The 25,074-nt window shown below is 42.9% G+C and overlaps 1 protein-coding gene across 2 annotated transcripts; it reads right to left on the reverse strand.

Moving 5' to 3' along the window:
* Positions 1,005-22,967, reverse strand: SPATS1 (spermatogenesis associated serine rich 1). 2 transcript variants are annotated; one of them, XM_018039325.1, is made up of 8 exons: positions 22,786-22,967; positions 22,326-22,502; positions 14,851-14,995; positions 11,912-12,036; positions 10,471-10,632; positions 6,047-6,167; positions 4,537-4,599; positions 1,005-1,491 (listed from the first exon to the last, which is right to left on the reverse strand). In XM_018039325.1, exons 2-8 carry the CDS (start codon positions 22,438-22,440, stop codon positions 1,344-1,346), a joined length of 879 nt encoding a protein of 292 aa, XP_017894814.1. In that variant the 5' UTR covers positions 22,441-22,502; positions 22,786-22,967; the 3' UTR covers positions 1,005-1,343. The 2 variants fall into 2 exon arrangements, with proteins under 2 accessions (XP_017894814.1, XP_013829226.1); XM_013973772.2 differs by lacking the exon at positions 10,471-10,632.

Raw genomic sequence — 25,074 nt, forward strand, 5'->3', positions numbered from 1 at the left:
CCCTCTCTGTATTTGCTGGACTCAGAAATATTCCTTCAGAAACAAGCCATTGGGATTTGGGGCTTCTTATTTGATATGAGGCTGGGTCTCTCCATGTGCACCACAAAATGTTTAGTTTTCATGGATTTCTTACAAAGTCCAGATTTGGGAGCCTCAAGTCAGTAGTGGCCACCCCACCCCCCGGGAAGGCTCAGGCCATAACCCCTGTGGGATTCCCTGGTGTTGGGAGAACACGAGACATCTCAAGTGGGCTCCCAGTCTTTCCCAAGTTCGAGTCCGCTCAAACTTGGCCAGTAGACGCACTAAATCAGCATCTGAACTTCTAACTACAAGGGATGCAGGGCCAGGGGGTTCCTTTAGTGCATTTCAGGCCCAGATGGGGAGAAAGGTCCCAGGACAAAAAGATGGGAGAGGGGCCAAGGCAGGGGACCAGAGGGAGAAAGGATGAGTCCAAAGACTCCATGGAGGCGGCAGCCCTGCTCTTCTCAGGGGCTTGGCCCAGGACTTGGGTGCCCTGCACTCGGAGGCTACTCCCAGACGTCACCCCTGCACAGTGAGCTGGTTCTTGTGAACCACCAGATTACCCTTGACCTTAGGAGAAGCATGAAGAAGTCAATTACCATTGACCATACTGAAGTATAATAGGTATGTAGGAGTAAAGAGTTATGACGCCTGTTACTCACCCTCAGATAACTGAGCAAAATAACAATAGGAATAATATGAGAAAAAGAATGTGTATACCTTTGGACAAACCTTAACTACTGTAGATTCTAAGTGAAGAATATGTATATGTTTGTTGTACGATTCTGAAAACTTTTCTATCAGTAAAGTTTTCAAAATACAAGTGAAGGGAATTCCCTGGTGGTGCAGTGGTTAGAACTCCGAGCTTTCACTGCTGAGGGCTGGAGTTCAGTCCTTGGTCGAGGAACTAAGATCCCACGAATGGCATGGCATGGCCAAAAAATAATAACAACGTTTAAAAAGGCAAAACACCGTGATTTTGCGTCCAAGTCAAACATTTGATTTAGAACAGTTGCACTAACAGGAGCACTCAACAGGAAAAGGCTCTCTAGGGGCCAGTCAGGGCCTGCTTCCTGGACCTGTTCAGGACTGTCTTGGAAAGTCCAAAGAACCTGTGGATAGAGGCACAGAGTTAAAGGCTGTGCTCCATCGCAAGACTAACAGTTCTCGAACAGACACTTGACAGCGACCCACAGCCGTGACATCCGCCCAGGGGCCACCTCGGGGCAAAGGATACCATCCACTCTGGGAGAGGCTCTGCCTCTCTCCTCTCCATTGTGAAGCCTCTCAAAAGCCTGCTCTTCCGGGCTTGCCTCCAGTTGTTATGCTATTCTTTGAAAGTCCTTTGACCCACCAGCAGGTAGAAAACTGTGTAGCAAGGAGACTGCTGGCTGCCAATCGTCAAGCTCTTCGACTTCTCTTATCTCGCTCTTCAGCATGTTGGCCTTTTCCTTCACCCAGAAAGGCAAGCTGTGGGAAGAGAACAACACCATTTCAGTCTGCCTGATGCAAAATTTGCAAACACCTTCAGGAGACAAGGTACTCCATTCTCCAAAAGTAAGAAGGCCTCCAATTCTGGAGAACAGGTGTCAACATAAAGCACGGTATTGGGACTTCCCTGGTGGTCCAGCGGTTAAGAATCTGTCTTCCAATACATGGGATGCAGGCTAATCCAGGTCAGAGAACTAAGATCCCATATGCCTTGCAACTAAGCTAGCGAGCCGCAACTACTGAGCCTGCATGCTCTGGAAGCCACGTGCCATAACTAGAGAGAAGCTTGAGCTCCGCAATAAAAGATCTTGCATGCCACAACTAAGACCCGATGCAGCCAAATAAATAAATATTTTTTTTAAACCCATCATATTAGTTGTCATCATTGTCCCTGCCCCAAACCCATGTCTCTTTTGTGTCCCTCTCTGCCCAGGAATCTGAGCCCTGTACCCTGCATCACCTTGACTCCTCCCTGCCCCCACTTTTGAGTTGGGCTTGGCTAGTGGGAAGCACCCACAGGAGATCAGAAGGTGCAAAGACAGAGACTGAGATGTGTCTTATTGAGCTCCTTGACTCCCACCCTGTCTCCTGAGGTACCCCAGTTCTGGAGTGGCTGTATTCTCCACGGCCACAGCTCCTTTACAATAGCCCTTCTCCATTCTCTCACTGCCCTGTGAACCATGAGCTCTTCTCCTGCTGTTCAGACCTAGACATTATTAAGAGCTTCCCACTGGTGGGAGTCCCTGGGTGCTTCACCCTCCCATGTGAGTTCCCTCAACCTGCTCACTCATTGGTAAACAGTCCTTTCATTAAACTGTCTTCAGAATCCCAGCAAAGTATGCCTTCTGCTTTCTGCTGGGACCTCAGCTAATACAGACACCTGGCATCCTCCCAGGTCTGTTGAGATTTGAAAGGGCATATGTTGGGCTGTGCTGTGTGTGATCCAAGAGGTCTTGGGAAGTCTGGCTCCTGGGATGAGTCAGAGCAGGAAGATGAAGAATGCTTTCATCTTTTGGCCACTAGAATTTTCATATTTAGGGGGAGAAATGCATTGTGATTGAGAAAATACCCTGAAAACTGAAGGTAAGGAAGTGCCTGTAAGAAGACAGAGGATCACCACGTGGAGGAATAGATGGGATATCATTTAAAGCTGACAACACAATAATATTGGGTTGGCCAAAAAGTTTGCTCAGGTTTTTCATAACATCTTGTGTAAAAATCCAAACAAACTTTTTGGCCAACCCACTAGAAGCCCAGCTAAAAAAATAAGGGCAAAAAGCAATATAGGAAGATATCAGCATAAAGAACCAATAGAATAAAAAACACCAGCATTCCTAAACATCCAAAGAAATAATTTCTCAACTTTTGTTGAAATAAAATGGTGAAAGACTCAGGGTAAATATAATATACATAACACATGTAACAAACTATTCTGACAGAATTTAAATCAAATCTGTCAAATCAATAAATGCAAGTGACCCTAAATCACCTCTTAGAGAAACTACTTTTCAAATTGACTCACAGAGAAAAATCCAGTTCTATTTCTGAGAGAAAGATGTAAAACACAGTAATTTGAAAGTCTAAGCATGGGCAAAAGCATATTAGTCAAATGCAAACAAAACAAAGTAAGAGTTGTAATCTTAATATCTGGCTAGGTATAACACAAGACAAAATGCATTAAATGAGAAAAAAGAAAGATATTTTTGCAATGTTAAAAGCTACTAGTAATAAAGACAGAAACACACTAATATTTGGACACTTTAACACACCAACTCTTGGTACAAGTGGACCAAATGAGCAGTCAAGCGGACAAAACTGGGTAAGAAAAAATAGGGACTAAACAATAAACAATAAGATAAATCTTTTGGGTATGTATCTAATATGCATCCTGATAAAATAGAATGCACTTTCATATATATACATATTTGGCTGAATTGAGTCTTAGTAGCAGCTCTTGGGCTTAGCTGCTCCACATTACATGGGATCTTAGTTCCCCAACCAGACATCAAACACACATCTTCTACACTGCAAGGTGGATTCTTAACCAGTGGACCACCAGGAAAGTCCCTAGAATGTGCTTTCAAATGCATATGGAAAGAGTCCCAAAACTGAATGTATATTAGCTCACAAGAAAATTTTGATAAGTTCCATAAAATAAAAATAATAAAAATACTTTCTGATCACAAGGTAATACAAGTAAGAATGAATTACAAAATAAAAGCCAAAAAGTTCCCTATCTAGAAAATCTCCCTATTAAGGAATTCTTTAGTCAAAAGGGAACTATCAGTGGGAATGACAGAATTCTTTTAAAAAAATAAAGATAACTTACATATCAAAATATTTTGGTTCAGAATGGAGCAAAGCTAAACTATTAGATCAGAAGAATGAGAACTTTCCTGGTAGTCCAGCAGCTGGGACTTCACATTCCCAATGCAGGTGGACCCAGGTTCAATCCCTGGTCAGGGAACTAGATTTCACAAGCTGGAACTAAGAGTTAGCATGTAGCAACTAAAGATCCCGCGTGCTGTAATTAAAAGATTCAGCACAGCCAAATAAATAAAAATGAATATTCTTTAAAAAGAAAAGAAAAGATCAGAGGACTGATACTTTCCTGAAATACAGAAATACTAGTTTACTCTCTGCCTCTTCAAACTCTAACCATCCTCCCTGGCTGCACTTATTTAAGTATATGTCTTTCTTTCCCAACAAACTCTTGTGTTTTGGAAAGCAAGGACCCTGACTGTTTCTCCACATAAAACCCCTCATGGTGCATGCCTACAATAACACGTGGCATCTGGCGGTCTGTCAATCATATCTGTTGAAGATGTAAGCAGCCCAGCGGCTAGACTCCATAGACACTTGACCTTCAAAACCAGAAACCCTCCATGCAAACCACCTTACCCAGCTGCCAGGATTCAAAAGGTCCCTATGCCTCAGGTGTCTATGAGCTCCTCCATAGGAGAAAAGAAATAATTGATTGTTTCATAAAGGTAGGATAATATGAAATATGTTGAGATAACTCACTTGGGGATTTGTGGAAGAGGCTCAAGTGGAATAAATGTATCAAATTTCTTTTCATAAGGCACTCTGAAAATCAGAAAAGACAACCATCAGATTGGTATGGCTTCTATGGCAAAGATATCAATACTTCATTGTGTTCAATACAATGTCTTATTTTCTTGTTTTAATTGCCATGTATGGGCTTCAAAACCATTAATGGCCATAGTTCTTCGTATTTTTTTTATCGCTTTTTGTAAACATCATTAAAACAAACATGATTAATTTTTATTGAGGTATACAGTTGATTTACAATATGTTTAAAGTGGATACATAAGTGATATATGATTTTTAAAGGTTATACTCCATTTGTAGTTATTATAAAATATTGGTTATACTCCCTGTAGTTTATATCCTTGTGGCTTATTTAATTCAAACATAGTAGTTTGTACCTCTCAGTCCCCACCTCTATCTTGCCCCTCCCCAACCCCCTCTCCCCACTAGTTACCATTAGTTTCTTCTCTATATCTGTGAGTCTGTTTCTGTTTTGTTCTATTTACTTTTTAGTTTGTTTTACTTTTTAGATTCTGTACATAAGTGATATCATATAGTATTTGTCTTTCTCTGTTTGACTTATTTCACTAAGCATAATACCTCCAAGTCTATCCATGTTGTTGCAAATGACAACATTTTACCTTTTATGGTGGAGTAATACTCCATTGTATAATATATATAACATATATATGTGTGTGTGTTATATATATATGTATGAGTGAAGTGAGTGAAGTCGCTCAGTCGTGTCCGACTCTTTGAAACCCCATGGACCATAGCCTAACCAGGTTCCTCCGCCCATGGGATTTTCCAGGCAAGAATACTGGAGTGGGTTGCCATTTCCTTCTCCAGGAGATCTTCTTGACCCAGGGATTGAACCCAGGTCTCCTGCATTATAGGCAGACACTTTACCATCTGAGCCACCAGGGAAGATATATATATATATACACACGCACACATACACACACACATCTTGTTTATCTATTCATCTGCTGAGGTTGTTTCCATATCTTGGCTATTGTAAATAATGCTGCTATAAACATTAGGGCGCATGTATGTTTTGAAATTAGTGGTTTTGTTTTCTTTGGAAAGTGATTAATTTTCTAAAATATTTTTAATGTACCACACCAACTATTTTTCTTTTAATTTAGTGACCCTCCCTTTCTCGTCGATGCTTAGTTTCGAGTGTAAGTCAACCCTCCTAACCAACAATGTGATTCAGAATGAAAATTTAAGCCTTCATATTTGTAGTAGTAATAATAGGAACAAAATTAGCAACCACCTTTTTGTAGTCAAGATCCTGTGTATGATCTCAGTTATACACATGCAATATACATACACTAAGGAAATAGATGTGGACTTTTTTAGAAATCTTCACCATGTCCTGTTGAGATTTGCCCCTTGAAAAATATAATTTATATGTAACAGAGAGAAATATGATTCCTTTAAAGTTCACTAAATAATGCTACTATTAACATATACTTACAATGAAAAATTCACTGGCGGGAGAGTTGATCCTGCTTTATGAAAGCCTTTACTCTGTTCTGGATACATATATGGATTATCTCCTGGAGTTAACTTTGGGATGCCATTCCTGGGGTCAAGAACTGCGAATGGTGTTTAAAAATGAAATCATAAAAAGAGCTGAAGATGGTCCCCAGATTTGTTCTAAGTATTGACATGACAGTGGAAATAGGATAATTTAGTGTTTTATCATTAGGTACATATAGGTTTCTTAAATGTTCTGTTTATGATTGTTTCACCTTGAGGAGACGAAAAGTGTGAGCTTGAAATAAAAGTAAAAAATAAATTTAAGAAACAAATTAAAAAACTTTTTTCAAGTGTGAGCCTATGTTTGAGATATTTTTTTAAAGGTGTTATGATTACTTTACCCTGAGAAAGAACAATAACTTAGGTTTGGATGGGATGGTTTGGTTTAAAATGAACGGTGAATCAAAAGTTATCTGCAATGAGGAGCATAAACTCTGACTTGAAATCTTTTCTTTCCTAGGCATTAGTGCACTTTGAATCCCTGAATTCCTCAGGGATTAGAGGCCATTTGAATTGGGGCTCTGCCTCTCTGATTGGATCTCAGCTAATAAGGATCCTGGCTCCTCCTTCTGTCTCAAAGACTGGGACAGGGGGTTTCCCTGGTGGCGCAGTGGATAAAATCTGCCTACCAATGCGGGAACACGGGTTCGATCTGTGGTCCAGGAAGATTCCACATGCTGTGGAGCAACTAAGCCTGTGTGCCACAACTATCGAGTCTGTGCTCTAGAGCCGGGGGCCGCAACTACTGAGCCCACGAACTACAACTGTTTAAGCCCTAGAGCCCACACTCCATAAGGGAAGCCACCAGAATGAGAAGCCTGTGCTCTGCAACTAGAGAGTAGCCCCTTCTCACTGAAACTAGGGATAAGCTCATGCAGCAATAAAGACCCAGCACAGCCAAAAATAAATTGATTTAAAAAAAAAAGAATGAGGCTGTGCAGCAGTGGGAGGTGGCCTTCATGGTGAAGAGGAGTCAGGAAAAAGTCTACTGATGCTGAGTAAACACTGCTTATTCAGCCCAGGCTCTGACACCCTACCCAGCCCCTTCCAATGCCCCAGGAACAAGAAACAAACCACTTGAGTTCCCATGGAGTCAGGCTAGCACAGGATGGCCATTTAACATGCACCTCCAATGCCAGATGCCTCTCCCAAGAAAGTAATCCTGGCCTGCAAGACTGCCTTGGGACTAGAAGCAGGGCCATGCAGCTGGGGACACAACCTCCTTCTTTGCTCACACCCAACAGACAGGACCCTTTTTAAATTTTTCTTTTTAAGTTTTTTTTAATCTTTGTATTTATTTGGCTGGGCCAGGTCTTGGCCATGGCACTTGGGAATCTTCACTCGTTTTTGCAGCATGTGTGATCTAGCTTCCTGATCAGGGATCGAACCCGGGCTCCCGCTTTGGGAACAGGGGGAAAGTCCCTCGTTTTCTTTGCTTTTTGGCTGTGCTGGGTCTTGGTTGCTGTGCAGGCTTTTCTCTAGTTGCCGTGCTTGGGCTTCTGTTGTTTCAGCTCCTGGGCTCTACAGCTCAACAGCTGTGGCACACAGGCTTAGTTGCTTAGTTGCTCCGCAGCATGTGGGATCTTTCCAGGCCAGGGATGGAATCCATGTCTTCTGCATTAGTAGGCGGATTCTTTACCACTAAGCCACCAAGGAAGTCCTCCTCATTTACTTTTAATATATACTTGAAGTTGTCCCCGTTCTGGCCAGTGAGACAAGGAAGTCTCCCAAGGACCATATGGGAAAACTTTCCTTCCTTCTAAAAGGGGAAGGCAACAGGAGATTTTCCTTTTTTATGTCTTGAATACAAATATGATGCTTAGAACTACAACAGTTATCTTATAACCATAAGGGGACCAGCATCTAGACACAAAAATCCAACATTACGAAGAATGGTAATACATCAAAAAACCCAAAATGAGCCTGTGTCTTTGATGAGATCACTGGGCAACCAGACCATATAGGTCACTAGATACCAAAGCTTCTTGTTAATTACTTAATAAATATCTTACAATTTAAGTCTCTGATAATTTGATTTTTCTCTTACTTGTAGCCAAAAGCATGCCTAAGTAATAGACAGCTAAACTTAATCCCTTCTTGGTTTTTCTCAGCTGTTCCAGATTTAAACCAATTAAATAAATACTTGGCTCTCCTCCCTAGGGCTGCCTCTCAGGAGTGAGAAGTCAGAGTGTGCACAGCAGGCTTACATGACATCAGGATCTATGAGAAGGCTTTGGGTCCTGGGTCACCATCTGCAAACCACATGGGTACCTGCTGCTCTCTGAGAGCTGGTATCTATTTCTGTTGTCTACTAAAATGGGCCATCTAGTCTGATTCTCTGGAGAAGGCAATGACACCCCACTCCAGTACTCTTGCCTGGAAAATCCCATGGACGGAGGAGCCTGGTAGGCTGCAGTCCATGGGACACGACTGAGCAACTTCACTTTCACTTTTCACTTTCATGCATTGGAGAAGGAAATGGCAACCCACTCCAGTGTTCTTGTCTGGAGAATCCCAGGGACGGGGGAGCCTGGTGGGCTGCCGTCTATGGGGTCGCACAGAGTTGGACACGACTGAAGCGACGCAGCAGCAGCAGCAGCAGCAGCAGCAGCAGCAGCAGTCTGATCCTCTGAAGCCATCCCTGTCTGGCATGCATCAGGTGAAACACACATTTATTCCCATATGACCCCCGGCTTGGTGATCAACAGTGTACCCTATGGTGGCCTGCCAGCATTCCAGCCGTACAACCAGCTCCCCTGGCTTGCTCGCGTGCTCGCTATCACTCTCTTTCTCTCTGTCCTAAGCTCCACAGTCTTTACAAGGCACAGGAACGCTGCTATTCGTCCACATCTCCTGGGTGGATAAGATCCTCAGGAGGCTTTCTCCCCAAACATTGCCCAGAGTTACCATCGCTCTCTGCGCACAGTCAGATGATATGCCACTTCATCTGGAAGCTCAAGGTCTTCCCCCAGCCACCCTGTGAGGCAGAAGCCCCAGCTAGACTCATGTCCCCTCAGCCACTAGATTTTGATCTCAGGAGTCGGGTAGGACACAGGACTCCTTAGAGTCCCCGTATCAATGACTACTTTCTCACCTCCTCTAGTCTGGCTTGTGGTGTATTCTCTATCCATGCAAGGGCTGCCCTGGTGGCTCAGCGGTAAAGAATCCACCTGTCAATGCAGGAGACATGGGTTCGATCTCTGGGTCAGGAAGATCCCCTGGAGGAGGAAATGGCAACCCACTCCAGTATTCGTGCCTAAAAAATCCCACGGACAGAGGAGCCTGGAGAGCTACAGCCCATAGGGTCGGACAAGAGTTTGACATGACTTAGCAACTAAATAACAACTACCCAAGGAAAAGCCTTGGTTTTCAAAACTACTTGTCTCTGCTGTGAGTTTAAAAGTCTATTTTAAAACTCAAAAATAGATAAATAAATAAATAAATAAAACTAGAAGTTTCTATTTATTTCTCTTTGTATACTGGAGTGGATAGCCTTTCCCTTCTCCAGGGGCTCTTCCCAACCCAGGGATCAAACCCAGGTCTCCCAGACTGCAGGCGGGTTCTTTACCAGCTGAGCCACCAGGGAAGGCCAAGAATACTGGAGTGGGTAGCCTAGCCCTTCTCCAGCGGATCTTCCCAGGAATTGAACTGGGGTCTCCTGTATTGCACACAGATTCTTTACCAGCTGAGCTACCAGGGAAGCCCTGTATTCCTATTATAGCAATCTTACTCTTCCCTGAAGCACTTGCTGACTCCTATACAGGTATTTCTATAGAAGCGTGTACCATAAATGGTCCCTTGCTATTCAGAAACTCTTTAGGGTCTTTCAATAAACTTATGATGGCTAAGTTGGAACAGAGAACTCACCAAGTCACAAGCTGAGGAGATATATATACATACTTCCTCATCACATCTACCTTTCTTTAAATCAGCTACAAAACAACAACACAAACTGAAGCTAAGGGTTACAGGATGTTTTCCTTGTAAAGAATCGAAAGTACGATTTAAATGCGTATGACAAGCAGCATCTAATTGAAACATGAATTATTTTCCTCGGACTTCAATGGAGATTTCTATTAATAAGTATCCGAGAGAACTTATCTGATGACTCAAATATCACATTAGCATTTTATGAAACTCAGAGAGAAACAAAAATGTGGATCAGCATATGGTGTGAGTTCTTTGCCAAAAAGTGCAGCCTGCCAACCATCCCCTTGTCTTTCCTATTTTCCTGGCTGCACCTGGATGACACAGTGACCCCCTAGGTCTGCCCCAGCCACACAAGGCTAGGCCACTGGAATGACAACTCACGAGTATCCTGGGGCATTGCACAATGAAGATTCAGGAGGAAAACGTTACCACATTTCTTTCTCCCAAGGCTCTTGTCCACTATCCTCTCTGATAGAGACCTCCTATTGCCGAGGAAGACCCCGTTAAAGAAACACTGCTTTCCAACATGGTAGGTGTGGACGTTGCTGCTAAACCTTGGATAAAATGTCCACTCAGGACGCTGCCCATCTTCTGCAAGACATCAGAAATGCTTCGATCAGCACTGCTCCGGCCTCACAGTGTAGCTGGATAACGAAATGGTGTGAAGCCCCACCCCCACCCCCAGCACTGTCTGGCTATACGACCTGTATCCATGTGTGTAGTTCCGTAATTCTACATCAAGGGCAGTGTCAACCTCTATGGGACTAGGCACAAAAGAAGGGAAGTAGAAAGAAAGCTATCTAAGAGCGCTCTTCTCTTTTTCCTTTTTACTCTCCCTCTCAAAAATAAGGCCAGTTTTATGGTTTGAAGTGATGTATGGGTGAGGAAGCTCAGAGACAGTTTTATAAGCATCTGTGAGCCAATCTTCACTCTAATAAATGTGTAGGAATAGAAAGCCCGTCAGGGGAAGGGCTGGAACACCCATGGCATCTTAACCAGATGGCATATGGTGTTGGCAGCCAACACTGGCACATGCCAGGCTACAGAAACACAGAGAGATGCAGCGTGATTAGGACCGAGGAGAAGGGCTGCTCTGAGACCTTAGTCTGTTTCTTCGTCCGACCCTTTTCCTATAAAACTGCTCAAGTGATTTTGAACGGTGAAAGATCTGACAGCTCCAGGGTTGCTTAAGAAACTCTTGTCTCCTTGGTGGCCGTGAAGGACCAGAGGCTATGGAGGCAGGCGTGTTTGAGTTCTAACCCCATCCCTTCACTTCCTAACTATGTGTGCTTCTGTGGGTGACTGAATCTCTCCAGCCTCAGTTTCCTTCTGTGTAAAACGGGGAGGTCTGTATTAGCCATATAGGTCTATATGTATTGACACAGAAAGAATCCATGATCTATTGTACTTTGAGTGAAAACAATACTTTGAAAATAATTTTGTACTGTTTTCTATCAGTGAAAATATGGTGGTATATTATAATCCATAAATATATATATATTTATACATATACATTTCAAATACATATACATTTACATTTCAAAATTCTCGAAGAACAGATATCAAATTCTTCACAGCTATGGAGCAGAATAAGGGGATGATTGGAAAATATTGGGGAAGGGGTTTTCATATTCTACATGCTTCTTTATTATTTTAATATTTTATTATAGTACTTTTATGTTTATAAGGCATTTTAATTTTGTAAAACATATAACAGTAGCTGCCCCACAGAGCTGTGAGAATTAGAGATGAAGTATGTTGAATGCCAGGCACCTAGTGGGTCTTCAGCAAATGGCACCCAACAGTATGGCAGCCTTCTGCAAAGACCCTGGGCATGGAGGCACATGGAGAGGACCTATAACCTACTCACTTGTCTGCAGCTTTAGCAGGCTGAATTCCTCGGGATATTTATCCTCTTGGACTCCAGGCAGTGAAGTTTCAGAGGAGTGATCAGAATGTGAGGAGGAGGATTTCAGATCCAACTCCGCAGCAGGGCTGGAAAGGAAGCAGAAGGATGAAAATGTCGATGTGCTTAAATTGGAAGCTACAACCTGATCTTACATCTCTTACACTAGAATTGCCCTCACATATGAAAACTAGGACTACTCTTCAATAAAAGCCCATGAGCATATAATTTATTGATTCATAATTTGAGGGAACTGAAATATATTCAAAAGATGCATGCCTAAAGGCAGTTTGGTGTCCAAAAGTTAAATACAGAATTATCATATAACCCAGCAATTACACTCCTGGCATACACCTAAACGTTAGGCTGAATAAAAGAAGCCAGACACCAAAGACCATATATTGGTGATTCCATTTATATGAAATATCCAGAACAGGTAAATCCATAGAGATAAAATTAATGGTTATCCAGGGCTGGAGGGATAGGGGACATGAGGGCGACAGATTTCTTTAAGGAGGCAATAAAAATGTCCTAAAATTGATTGTGATAATGGTTGCATTATTAAACTGAATTACATGGTATATGAATTATGCTTCAACTAAAACTGCTACCAAAAAATTGCATGTCCAATAAAATCATTAAATGGAAATAAAAAATCAATCAGTATAAAGAAAAGAGAAAGAAATAATCAAAAATAAGACTTGACTGAAATGGCTATAATAACAGAGCACTATGTTTAGTACAGAACTTCCTGGCAGTTAAAAATTCCTGTAATGAGCTGTTGTGGGCGTCAACAGAAAAAGCCATCACTTCTGGTCTTAGTGGCCTAGCATTTGATAGATGGCCTTGGACAATACTTTCAGGTAGAGTTATCTGTTATCAAGTCATAGGATCTTTTTTCAAAATATTATGCCACCTTGATATTGGAATCATTTCAAACCAACTTCATGTTGATCATTTTGTTTGCTCCTAACAAAAAATCCTGTTATTATAGGTGGGGCCAGTAGAATCATTTCCATTTGCAAAGAAATGACCCCTCAAAGAAACTAACAACCCACACCCTAGAGAGGGGCCGAGCTGAATCTGCAGGCTAACTCTAGACTATGTTGCCTAAAAATCATAAAGAACCCTGGGTCCATAACTCACAGTCTTGCATAGCCCAATTTCAGTTTTAAGTAAACATACCCATACTAATGTCTTTGAACTTCCATAGTGTGCAAATAAAGCAAGAAAGCCAACAACTCAGAGTCCACCCTCCCAGTTCCAAATGTATAACTTTGACACTGGGTGATATATGTCTCTCCTAAATACTTTTATATATTTGTGTTTGCTGAATTAACTGCATAGAAAACATTGCCAAGATAAAGGAAATGTTCCAAAAGAACTTGAAGACTATCCACCTACTTTCACTCAACAAACACATATCTGAGTACATTCTGTGGAAAGCATTGGTCTAGACACTGGGGATCCAAACAGTCCCTCCTCTCAGGAGCTTAGGGTCAAGGGGAAGACGACATGGACAGATAAACAGGTGACTGTGAAAGAGTGGGTAAAGTTAGAAAAAGCACGTTTTGCAAAAAAGTAGTATAATATGATCTTAATTGTGAAAAATAATTGCATATTTCCATGCATAAGAAATAGATTTTTCTTTCATGCATATAAAAAAAGTTAATACCAATTCTCTAAGAGATGAGATTACCATGGTGGTTGTTTTTTATACTGTTTTTTATATTTTCAAAATCCCTATAATGAACTTAAATGACTTTATTTTTTAATTTAATTATGTATTTATGGCTGTGCTGGGTATTCACTGCTACACAGCCTTTTCTCTAGCTGTGGCTTCTTCATTGATGTGACTTCTCTTGTTGCACAGCACAGGCTTAGGGGCTCAGTACTTGCAGTTCCCAGGCTCTAGAGCACGTGGACTCAGTAGTTGTAATGTAAGGGTTTAGTCGCTCCTGGTATGGAGGATCTTCCTGGACCAGGGATTGAACCCATGTCCCTTGCGTTGACAGGAGGATTCTTCACCACTGAGCCACCATGGAAACCACTAAATTACTTTCATTACAACAGAAACTGTTAGAGAAAGCTTTTTAAGACTTTTTATCGTAAGAAATCAAACAGAGGAAAGCATATAAAACAGTGCAGTTTTACAAATACTTCTAAAGCCGACATCCAAGAAAAGAAATAACGCATGGCCAGCCCTTTCCTCTCACTCCCTGGAAACCATCTGTGTCCCTTTCCCAGAGAGGTAACCACAATCCCGACTCTGACTGTTATGGTAACCATTTCTTTGCTGTTCTTTAAGAGTGTACCACCAGGACTTCCTTGGCGGTCCAGGGATTAAGAACCTGCCTTCCAATGCAGGGAACACAGGTTTGATCCCTGGTCAGGAAACTAAGATCCCACTTGCCCTGGGGCAACTAAGCCCACACGCCACAAGGAACATCCATGTGCCACAACTAAGACACAATGCAGCCAAAAGCAAAAATGACATAAACAAATATTTTGTAAAAGATTTGCCACCTGTGTGTGTATATTTGCACTCCCAAAATTACATAGTTTAATTTCACCTTCATAATAGCGAGCCCTTGCACAGCCTGTGTTTCATGCCAAGGAGTCTTCTAATCACTTTACATGAATTACCACATTTCATCCTCACAACAGTCTCCTGAAGTATTACCACCACCTCCCCCCATTTTGCAGATAAGAAAGCTGAGGCCCAGGGAGGTGAAGTGATTTGCCCAAATTCACACAGCTACCGAGTGACAGACTGAGATCTGAACCCAGTCTGGCTCCGGAACCCATGCTCTTGTAAACATGTCACACTCCCTGTCAGACTGTTGGTCCCCAGGTTAGAATTGACCCCAATGTCTACGGCTCTTCCCTGGACCCTTACTTACTCTAGGTGCACAAAGCCTCTGCCAGGGCTGAGAGGCCCACTGACACGTAGACCTGTTTCAGTAGATGAGGGGCTGACCCTTCTGCCAGGTGATGTTACGTTGGCAAAGCATCCCTTAGATTCCACAAGATCATTGCGCTTGGTACCTGTAACACATAGATATCACCACTGGATTACATTCATGAAACTACCTCCCACTTGATCTTGTTCCCCAGATGGTAAATAATTTCTTTTTAAAAAAGCTATAAGAAAATTCTCCGAAATAAGAGTCAGACTTCTCTGATGCTGGAGTTCATTTTTAGAATGACTGCTGTTCCACCTACCATTTCATGATTCACATGTGTGTGGCATCTACTGGGCACCTCTGCAAATTCCCATCATCCATCAGTGGGACTACCTTAGCCAGGTTTTATTCATTTCCTGTCAACTCCCTCTCAAATTCATCTATCAAGTGAATCATATCCTTCCCACACTTGTCAAGACCCAACTCTATTACCAAACACTTTACTCTTAGGAGGACTTTGCCTGTGACTCTACAAAGTTTAAAGTTTAAATTCTATAAAATCTGTCCTCTCACAATACCCTCATCCTGGGATTTCTCAGGATAAAAACTATTGCATCAGCATTACCTGAGAGGCCTGTTAAAAATACAGATTCCCAGGATAAAGATGTGATACATATATACAACGGAGTATTACTCAAGCCATTAGAAAAAATGAAATAACATCATTTGCAGCAACATGGATGGGCCTGGAGATTGTCATATGAGTGAAGTCAGACATCCCTTATAAAAAAGTGGAATCTAAAAAAAGAATGATACAAATGAACTTATTTACAAAACAGAAACAGACTTACATACTTAGAGAACAAATTTATGGTTGCTAGCTGGAAAATCCCATGGACAGAGGAGCCTGGTAGACTGCAGTCCATGGGGTCGCTAAGAGTCGTACAGGACTGAGCGACTTCACTTTCACTTTTCACTTTTATGCATTGGAGAAGGAAATGGCAACCCACTCCAGTGTTCCTGCCTGGAGAATCCCAGGGACGGGGGAGCCTGGTGGGCTGCTGTCTATGAGGTCTTACAGAGTCAGACACGACTGAAGCGACGCAGCAGCAGCAGCAGCGGGGCAAAATGGGGGACGGGATCATTAGGGAGTTTGGGATGTACACACTGCTATATTTAAAATGGATAACCAACAAGGACCTACTGCATAGCACAGGGAACACTGCTCAATGATATGTGGCAGCCTGGGATGGGAGGCGGGTTTAGAATAGATGCATATATTTGCATGGCTGAGTCCCTTTGCTGTCCACCTGGAACTATCACACTGTTAATTGGCTATACTGCAATATAAAATTTAAAGTTTTTTTTTTAAAGAAAAAAATACAGCTTACCAGAATAAATGGGAAAAGGGAGGTGCTAAGACAGATAACCAACAAGGACCTACTGTAAAGTACAGGGAACTCTGCTCAATACTCTGTAATAACCGAAATGGGAAAAGAATTTTAAAAAGAGTAAATACATGTCTGTGTATAACTGAATCACTTTGCTGTACACCTGAAACTAATACAACATTGTTCATCAACTACACTCCAATATAAAATTTTTTAAAAAAGTTAAATGGAGGTGGTGGAAGAAAAAACAACATAAAACATTAAAAATAAGAAATAATTCAAAAATACCGATTCCCAAATCTCATTGCAGACCCATCAAACTGGAATCTTGGTCAGTGAAGCCTGGGAATCCACATTTTGAAGAAGCCTCACTCCCTCAGTAGTTCTTAGGCTCATGTTTGGCAGTGAAATTCCTCCTCTTCAAGCCCAGGTCCATCAATGCACTCATTCTATCCTGCCCCTCTTCCTGATTCTCCACATGTGTCCAGTGATGAGAATCACCTTGGAACACTTGTTCAACATGCAGATTCCAGGGTTCCAAGCCAACTTATGGCGGGGGCGAGGCGGCAACCCAGAAGTCTGTATGTTTAAGAAGCACCTCGGGTGATTCTCAGAGCCAGCCAAGTGTGGGAAGAGCTGTGTTTGGCACAAGGCCCTGAGCCATGCCTTGGAGGAGGGCATGGCAGCCCATTCCAGTATTCTTGCCTGGAGAATCCCAACAAACAGAGGAGCCTGGCGGGCTGCAGTCCACTGGGTCGCAAAGAGTCGGACATGAGTGAGCAACTAAGCACAGCAAGGCATGCAGCCTAGGGCAGCCCTCCATACACGAGGGCCAACTGGTTGCTTGAGGAGTGAGTAATTGGGATGGAGTGGAACCCAGTGAAGGGCAGAGCTGTGAAGAAAGAGCACAGGTCTCCAGCAGCCCCAGATATGGAGCCTAAGTGTGGTATCAAGAACATAATACAGACCACACTCTCTGACCACACGCAATACTATTAAAAATCAATAATAAAAAGACGGCCAAAAAACACCCATAAGCTTGGAAACTCAAACCACATCTCCAAACATTTCACATAATAGAAGAAAGCATAATGTGACTCATGAGGTACTTAATGATCAATAACATAAATACAATATATCAAAACTTGTGGATTCAACTAAAGCAGTAATTAGAACCTAGAGCCTTAAATGCATACACTGTATTTTACTGAATGTAAGACACCGTCAGTTGTAAAAACATTATTATTTTACGGACCACAAAGAACAGAGGCTGCCAATTAAATTATGACACATGCTTTATCATTTTGGACTTTTATATTTATTGAAGAATCCTTTTAGACTTACTTAGATATAGATTTTAATCCTGTGCATATTTAAAGAAGGAAAATAAAAGCAAAATTAAATGGCTAAAGGCACTTGTGGGGCTTTCCAGGTGGTGCTAGTGGTAAAGAATTGCCTGTCATTGCAGGATACGCAAGAGACTCGGGTTTGATCCCTAGGTCAGGAAGATCCCCTGGAGTAGGAAGTGGCAACCCACTCCATATCCTTACCTGGAAAAATCCACGGACAGAGGAAAGGAGTTGGACAAGACTGAGCGACTGAGCACAAGGCATTCTTAAACCTTATGCACATTCAAAAGTCTGATTATTGAATCACTTTTCACCTCAATCCCTGATGTCCATATTTTCCACCAAAATTTTTCGCAATGCAACAAGAATGTAGGTGATGGAGCATTTCTTAAGTGCCTCTGGAATTTTCTTCCAAACCACAGACACACCTCTGCATTATTCAGTGCTCATCCAGGAAAGTTTATATCAACTACTTCACAGGGGCTACTGGGCCCATGGCACTGGTAAGACCCATCCAACTTCAGAGACACAAACTGTGAAAAATGTCCATCTTACAAGTGATAGGCTATAGTGTCAGAAAACAAAGATTCTAAAACGAATGACCTAAACTTTCAATTCAAGATACAAGGGGAAAAAGACAAACGCCTCAAAATGATAAGGAAAGAAATCATAAAATAAAAGCAGAAACGAATGAAATAAAGATGATTATCAGAATTAGCGGTTCATGGAAAAAATTAAAAATGTAGCTAAAGTTCAAGAAAAAATTTTAATATAAGTAAACAGTTTAAGAAATGAAAAAGAGACCACAATTACAAATAAAACAGAAATAATCTTATCCATAAAGAAATTGAGTACCAGAAATATCAAATAACTTGTACAAGGTTACAGAGCAATGGAGTATAACTCTTAAAATGTAGTTTAGAGTCTTCCCTGGCAGTCCAGTAGTTAAGACTCTGAGCTTCCATTGCAAGGGGCATGGGTTTGATCCTTGGTTGGGGAACCAAGATCCCCACATACTACACAGTGCAGCCAAAAAAAAAAACCCCCCCCAAAAAATGTAATTTAATGTTACAATAATCATGATGGAACTGAAACAAACCCCGACAGATAAATCAACAGAACAAAACAGCAAATGTAGCTAGAATAAAATTTTCTGTGATAATAGTGGCATTTTATCTCAGTGAAGAAAGAATGGATCATTCAAAAAAATATTTCTGGAACAGCTAATTAACCATTTGGAATGAAAATAAAATTAAACCTCCCTTATCCCCAAATAAATTTCAAATGAATTACAAATTTGAATGCAAAAATTTAAAGATGTATCTGAAAAAATAACAAGTAAATGTTTAAATAATGTTAGAGTGGGGAAGTTATTTCTAAGAAAGGTATAAAATACAAGCAAAAGAAAAGATGTGTAGATTTGAAAACATACACATTTGAAACTTTCATAGCAAACTATAAATAGATTCATAACATACAGGATAAAAAAAGAGCTAATAATCATGACAAAACATGAGTTTTTAAAAATTTATAAGATGAAAATCTTATACCCAAAGAAAAAAAATGAGCAAAAGACATAATTAGGTAATTCACTAAACACGCATATATAGACAATATATGTTTGGGGAAAAAAATTCATCCTTATATTAGTAAAAGAGCTGAACTTAAAATAAGATATTATTATTTCTATCCATTTACAAATACCTAAGGCTGGCACAGCTTGGAGGAATGACATTCTTGTACACTGTTGCTGAAAAAACTTCCATCTTACTGAAGAGTAATTTGGCCGTTGATGTCCTCCAAAACCTATGAGAATTGCTCTTTCATTCCAAGGTTCTACTTTCAGTAATATACGAAAAAGGTATGAAATGTATATATAAAGATGCAGAAAGGACCCACATATGTAAAGGAAAAAATAAGATTAAGAGCAGAGATGTCTTCTGGGTTGAGACTCATGTCAGTTCTGAGTTACTTATCATAGCATTTACTTATGAGAATACTTGCCCCATAGGTTTTAACAGAGACTGCCTTTTCTAAATAGTTCACATTCTATATTGTATTCGGCCACTAGGGGGACTGGCGAATTCACCAAAGCAAGGATTGTTTGCTAAGGATGGTATTAGAGGGGGCCCCCTCACAAGTTTTGGGGTTTCTTTTTTTTCAGAGGTAAAATGTAAATACATTATGCAACCCTAAGCAGCTAGCCAGTGAAATCACATCTACAAATTTAGCCTATTTCCCTGTTTACTTAAGAAGTTTTGTGATGGCAACATTCTAGAAAGCAGCGTGCAGCTGCCCTAACAGCAGACTCTGCAGACGGACCAGCAAGGGCTGGAAGAGGGGTCTGCCTGCTCAACTGGCACTTTCTCCAAACCTGGCTGGCTTCCGGAAATTCCTAGAAGAAACTCAGCTTCAAACATCATCTGGAGACACTTAAGCCTGACCCCAGGCTGCCTCTCCACATCTCCTCAGGTGGGAGAAGTGAAGTGAAGTCACTCAGTCGTGTCCGACTCTTTGCGATCCCATGGACTGTAGCCTATCAGGCTCCTCCGTCTATGGGATTTTCCAGGCAAGAGTGCTGGAGTGGATTGCCATTTCCTTCTCCAGGGGATCTTCCTGACCCAGGAATCGGGTCTCCCTGATTGCAGGCAGACGCTTTACCGTCTAAGCCACCAGGGGGGAGAAGAGCGCTGGAAATGCAAGACCGAACCCTCAAGTCCGAACCCTCCCATCCTGATATTGATGCCTCCGCTGTGTAGAGTAACATCAAGTTACTTTCAGCAAGTCAGTGACCTGTTGTGCCCAGCTCACAATGCCTGCCCCACCTCTCTATCTAGCACTGTAGCCTGAGGCGAGACACGGTAAGTTAAGGAACATTCTTCTTGAAAGGGTCACCATTTATCATGCTCCTTGTTACGCAAATGCAAAAGATACCCAGTGAGCCATGAACTTGAAAATCCTAAGTCAAAACACTTCAAGACAAAAAAAAAAAAAAAGATGGTCCAACCTAAGAGAAAGTTCTGATGACTAGAAAGGAATCGAGGGGGAAAAAAGTCTGTTTCAGAAGAAAGTCTGTTTCTTTGGTACCATCTGTGAAATTCACAATAATTATTTCCATTTCCGTTAGGCAGGAATAACACCTTACATAACCAAGGCACTTTCACACGCTTGTCATCCCAGCTGAGTTACACAATAGCACTGTCTGGCGGGGAGAAAATAACACAGCAAGCCAAGTTAGCTTCTTGTGGATACTCTTTAACCAAACACTTGGTTTCCAGTCCCTGTCTATCTGCTCAACAAACAAATGAAAGATCTAGGACAGTGGTTTTTAACCCTTTTTTGAATCACAGACTCCCCCCAAGAAATAAAGAAAGTCCTGGGTTCTCTCTGCTGGAAAAATGCATACACATCCAGAGTTGTGCACTTGGCCTATGCTGGTTCATGGATCCATGCTCCTTTCCTTACTGAAACCTGTGGACTCCATGTGAAGCTGAGCTCAGATGTGGTCTCCTGAGTGGATACCACTCTCCAGCAGAAAAGGAAGCCATGCGGTGTGGCAATCTCAGGGGCTGCTGTTCTTCCAGGAGCCCTAACCTAGAAACCTGAAACCCTTTTACCCACCCTTAAAATAGCAGCATCCTTCTTTAGGCCTGGTCAATCTGAAAACTGCGGAACATTCTGGAGCTTAAAGCTAGAATCCCAGAACCTTTTTCTCCTTGCTGAACTAGCCACATTGGGCAATTAGTGGCTCTAATTTCTATTGCTCCACTGGCCCCTGCTTGTAAGAAAAGGTGAAAGTCTGAGTCACTCAGTGGTGTCCGACTCTTTGCGACCCCATGGATTGTAGCACATCAAGCTCCTCTGTCCATGGGATTCTCCAGGCAAGAATACTGGAGTGTGTTGTCATGCTCCTCTCCAGGAGATCTTCCCGACCTAGGGACTGAACCCCAGTCATTGAGGGCAAATTCTTTACTGTCAAAGCCACCAGGGGAGCCCCAGTTGTAGGCAGGTAGTAAATCATACTGCCACCCTCTCCCTGCACTTGTAAATGGAGAGATCACAGACCCGGAATACAGAAGACCAAAGACCCAGCTCTAATGGGCAGAGATGGAATGTACTACAATCTCTTTTTGAAGGCTACCCACTTACATGTACTCACTTGGGGGTTTTCTGAGAGACTCTGGCTGTTCTATTCCACAAGCACTGTTCTCTAAAGACAAATATACCCCTAAACATTCTCTTCAGCCATAAAAATCAATCACAGAGCTCCCATCCACTGTTTAAGCTAAACCTTTCATCAAAGTGTTCCTAATTTCTACCTGAGCTGTCCCATCCAATGAACAGTGCCACAAATCTGATATATGAGCAAAGAGAAAAAAGAAGTGGGGGCCTGGGTTTGGAGACCGGAAGACTCATGTCAAATCCCAGCTTTATCATTTATTGACTGACGCACTGGGCAGGTCAAACCTATGTCCTCCTTCATTCTTTGTAATATACCTCTCCGTGAGATATATTAGGAGATCCAGGGAGGTCATTTATGAGAACGCCTGCTTGGATGCTGCTCTCTGCCTTAGCAGACCTTGGGTTAATACAGACAGTATCAATACAAATAGTCCCTATTACAGGGTCCCAAACTAGCCTTCTTTTAAATGTCAAAAGATGCCTTCTGGCTCAGTGTACTTGGCTGGGGCAACCAAATCCCAGTCAGCCCTCCTGATTTTTTAAACTCAACTGTATCTCTTCTCTCCAGTGGTGATGTCAGAGTCTCCTTTCTCTTGAACCTTATTCAGGTCTCTGCTGTAGAGGAGGCGGAGACGAGAGCCCCGAGGACCGCTTCCAGGGTCCATGGACTCAGCTGTGCAGATGTTGATTTAAATATTAAAAAGCGAGCCGGAGACAAAGAAAAGACCTTTGTTTAAAAAAAAAAAAAAAAAAAGCATCAATCAAAGGAAACAAAACTTCAGGGGCCACCGAAAGTCTAGAGGGCAGGGCTGGCCTCTTTATCAGAGCTTCCCTCGCTTTCTCTGATTGGGCGTTTCCTGGTTCGGATGCCCGCCGAGCTCCCTGGGCCCTCGCCCGCCCACCGAGATGCTCCTTCCCTTCCTCCGCTGGGTGGTCCACCCCTTCCCCCAGGGGAGGCCTGGCTCTACGCTCCGAGGCCTCCAAGGATGATACGGCCGACATCAACGCACCAACCCCAACCGGCAGCCGAACTGCCGAACTGCAGGCCGAGGATCCGAGAGCCAAGGGCAAGAGGGACGCCGCGGCCACCTGCTTCACCCGCGGAGGCGCGTTCCGGGGTTGCCAGGACACCAGCCCAGCAACGCGCGCCGCCGCCTCCCGCCAGGCGGTGCTTCCCGGTCCTCTTGGCTTCCCCCGGCTCTCTGGGCACGTGATGGAGTCTTTTAAAGGAGCAAAACCAGAGTCCCTAGCCCTGGCGGGGCGTGGTGGGCAAGGACCAATGGAAAAGTGGCTTTGTGTTTCTGAATTTTTTTTTTTTTTTTCAAGAACTGTGGGTACTTCCCTGGTGGTCGAATGGCTGACTCACTCCCGCGCTCCCCAATGCAGGGAGCCTGGGTCCATCCCTGATCAGGGAACTATCCTGTGAGAGGCAACTAAAACCCGGTGCAGCCAAGTAAACAAATACTTTTTTTAAACTGTGGTTCTTCTCCGGGCAATTTTCATTATCAGGACTGTAGCCTCTAGTGGCAGTGAATGATGAGCCCTCCAAAAAAGCTTGCAGATGCGGTCTTATAACTGGCATTGATTGGACAAGATCACCTAACACTTCAGAGCCTCTTTTCTGGGCCAGGCGCCCTGGTGGATGTTATCTTCCTTAAGCAGCCAGCTGCATTTTTCAAAATAGAAAGCTGAGTTTGAGCAAGGGCTTGCTCAAGGTCACCCAGAAAACTGAGATTCATTTCCAAGTTTTCTCACTCCAAATCTACCACTCTGTCCATCATACCAACTTAAATTATCTTACTTAATTCTTATTAGCAACTAATCAATCTTGCAGGCAAACCTTCTCTCCGACTCTGGTTTATGTCCCTCAGTTCAAATTCTGATGCAATTTTGCCTTGGTGAAGTGGAAAAAAGTTAGACTGTGTTTTTATTTTAATAAAATTTTTACTGATTTTAAAACAAAGTGGTCATTCTAGAAACCTTGAAAAAAAATTTAAAAGTATTGTTGCCCAGCTAACATTAAGATGCTGTGATGAAGGCAGAGATTTTTGTGTTTTGTTCACTGCTATACACCAAGCACTTAGCACAGTGCCTAGCACATACAGGCACTCGATAATCAGTTTAACAAATAAATGGGTGGATGGATTATGGATTTCAGTGGCCTGAGCTGAGCTACTCTCTCTTCTGTTTTCATCCTTCTGGAAAGAGACCAGGTCTCTAACCTGCACCATCAAGTTTCAAGACATCAGGACAGACAGCAGAGCCAAAACTCATCCTAGATGGGCCCTGCGCACTGCAACTCCTAAACCCTCCCTTACTCTGCAGCTTTAAAACCTCCTGGGCCACTTTGCGTTCATCCCTGGGCAAGTTTTAGATGCCTCCCACCCTGGGCTGAGGTCTGGCAGGGCTTGGGAGTCATCCTAAGGAGTTTTGGGGGGCAGCAGAGCTCCAGAAGCTGCCTGGCTGCCAAGATTCAGCAGTAGAGGTGAGGGTTTGGACGCCCGGTGTATCAAGAAGCCCAAGGCCTCCTGAAGCTCCCAGAAAAGTCTGTGTGTATAGCCCAGAGGGCGAGGGCCATCCAGCAAAATGGGCTTATCTGGGGGCTCTCATCAGCATCCTCTCTCTTGGCTGCATCCCCCCAGACCAAGCCTGGCCCAGAGGTCACCGCAGAATCCACATTGAAACGGAGGGTTGATGCAGAAAGCGGGCCCATCTTGGGCCCTGAAATCAACCTTCTCGAGGGCTGTAGGGCCCTCCTTGCAGCTCTGCAGTCTGGGATCCTGCTGTGCCATGAGCTGGGTCTGAATGAGCTGGGGGAGGGAGGAGGGGTCCCAAATGAGTGGGATCGCAGGGCCATCACTAGCACATATAGGGTCTAGTGCCTAAATAAGGGTTTTTTTAATTAATGTTTTTGTGGATCATAAGTTGTTGTATATCAACATTTTCATGATCCAACCTAACCATAAAAGGCAAATACTTCTGGGAGGTTACATGGCAAGGTGGAAGGAAGGTGAGCTAGACCTTAGTCCCACCAGCCCCTCTGCCCCGTGGAACCTCACTTTACAGTCACTGACTGGGGGCTCGGCTCTGAGAAGGGACAGCAGAGCGAGGCAGTTGGTAGGAAGAGGTAAACCAGGCAGGTGTTGCAGACACTGGTTAGGGAGGGCCAGTTCGGGTTTTTGCTTGGCCTGCTCTGAATCCAGACCCTTTAGAACAAATAGTGAGGCAATGATAAGAACTAGGTGGGTGCATGCTAAGTCGCTTCAGTCATGTCTGACTCTTTGCAACCCTATGGACCG

The sequence above is a fragment of the Capra hircus genome, chromosome 23, assembly GCF_001704415.2.
Source record: "Capra hircus breed San Clemente chromosome 23, ASM170441v1, whole genome shotgun sequence".
Classification (NCBI taxonomy): domain Eukaryota; kingdom Metazoa; phylum Chordata; class Mammalia; order Artiodactyla; family Bovidae; genus Capra; species Capra hircus.

Coding starts and splice junctions, on each gene's coding strand:
- SPATS1 (XM_018039325.1), bottom strand. CDS start 22,440: ATGGACCCTGGAAGCGGTCCTCGGGGCTCTCGTCTCCGCCTCCTCTAC. Junction 12,037..14,850: donor AGAGGCTTTGTGCACCTAGA/GTAAGTAAGGGT, acceptor CTTCCTTTCCAG/CCCTGCTGCGGAGTTGGATC. Junction 6,168..10,470: donor CCTTGGGAGAAAGAAATGTG/GTAACGTTTTCC, acceptor CACCATTCGCAG/TTCTTGACCCCAGGAATGGC.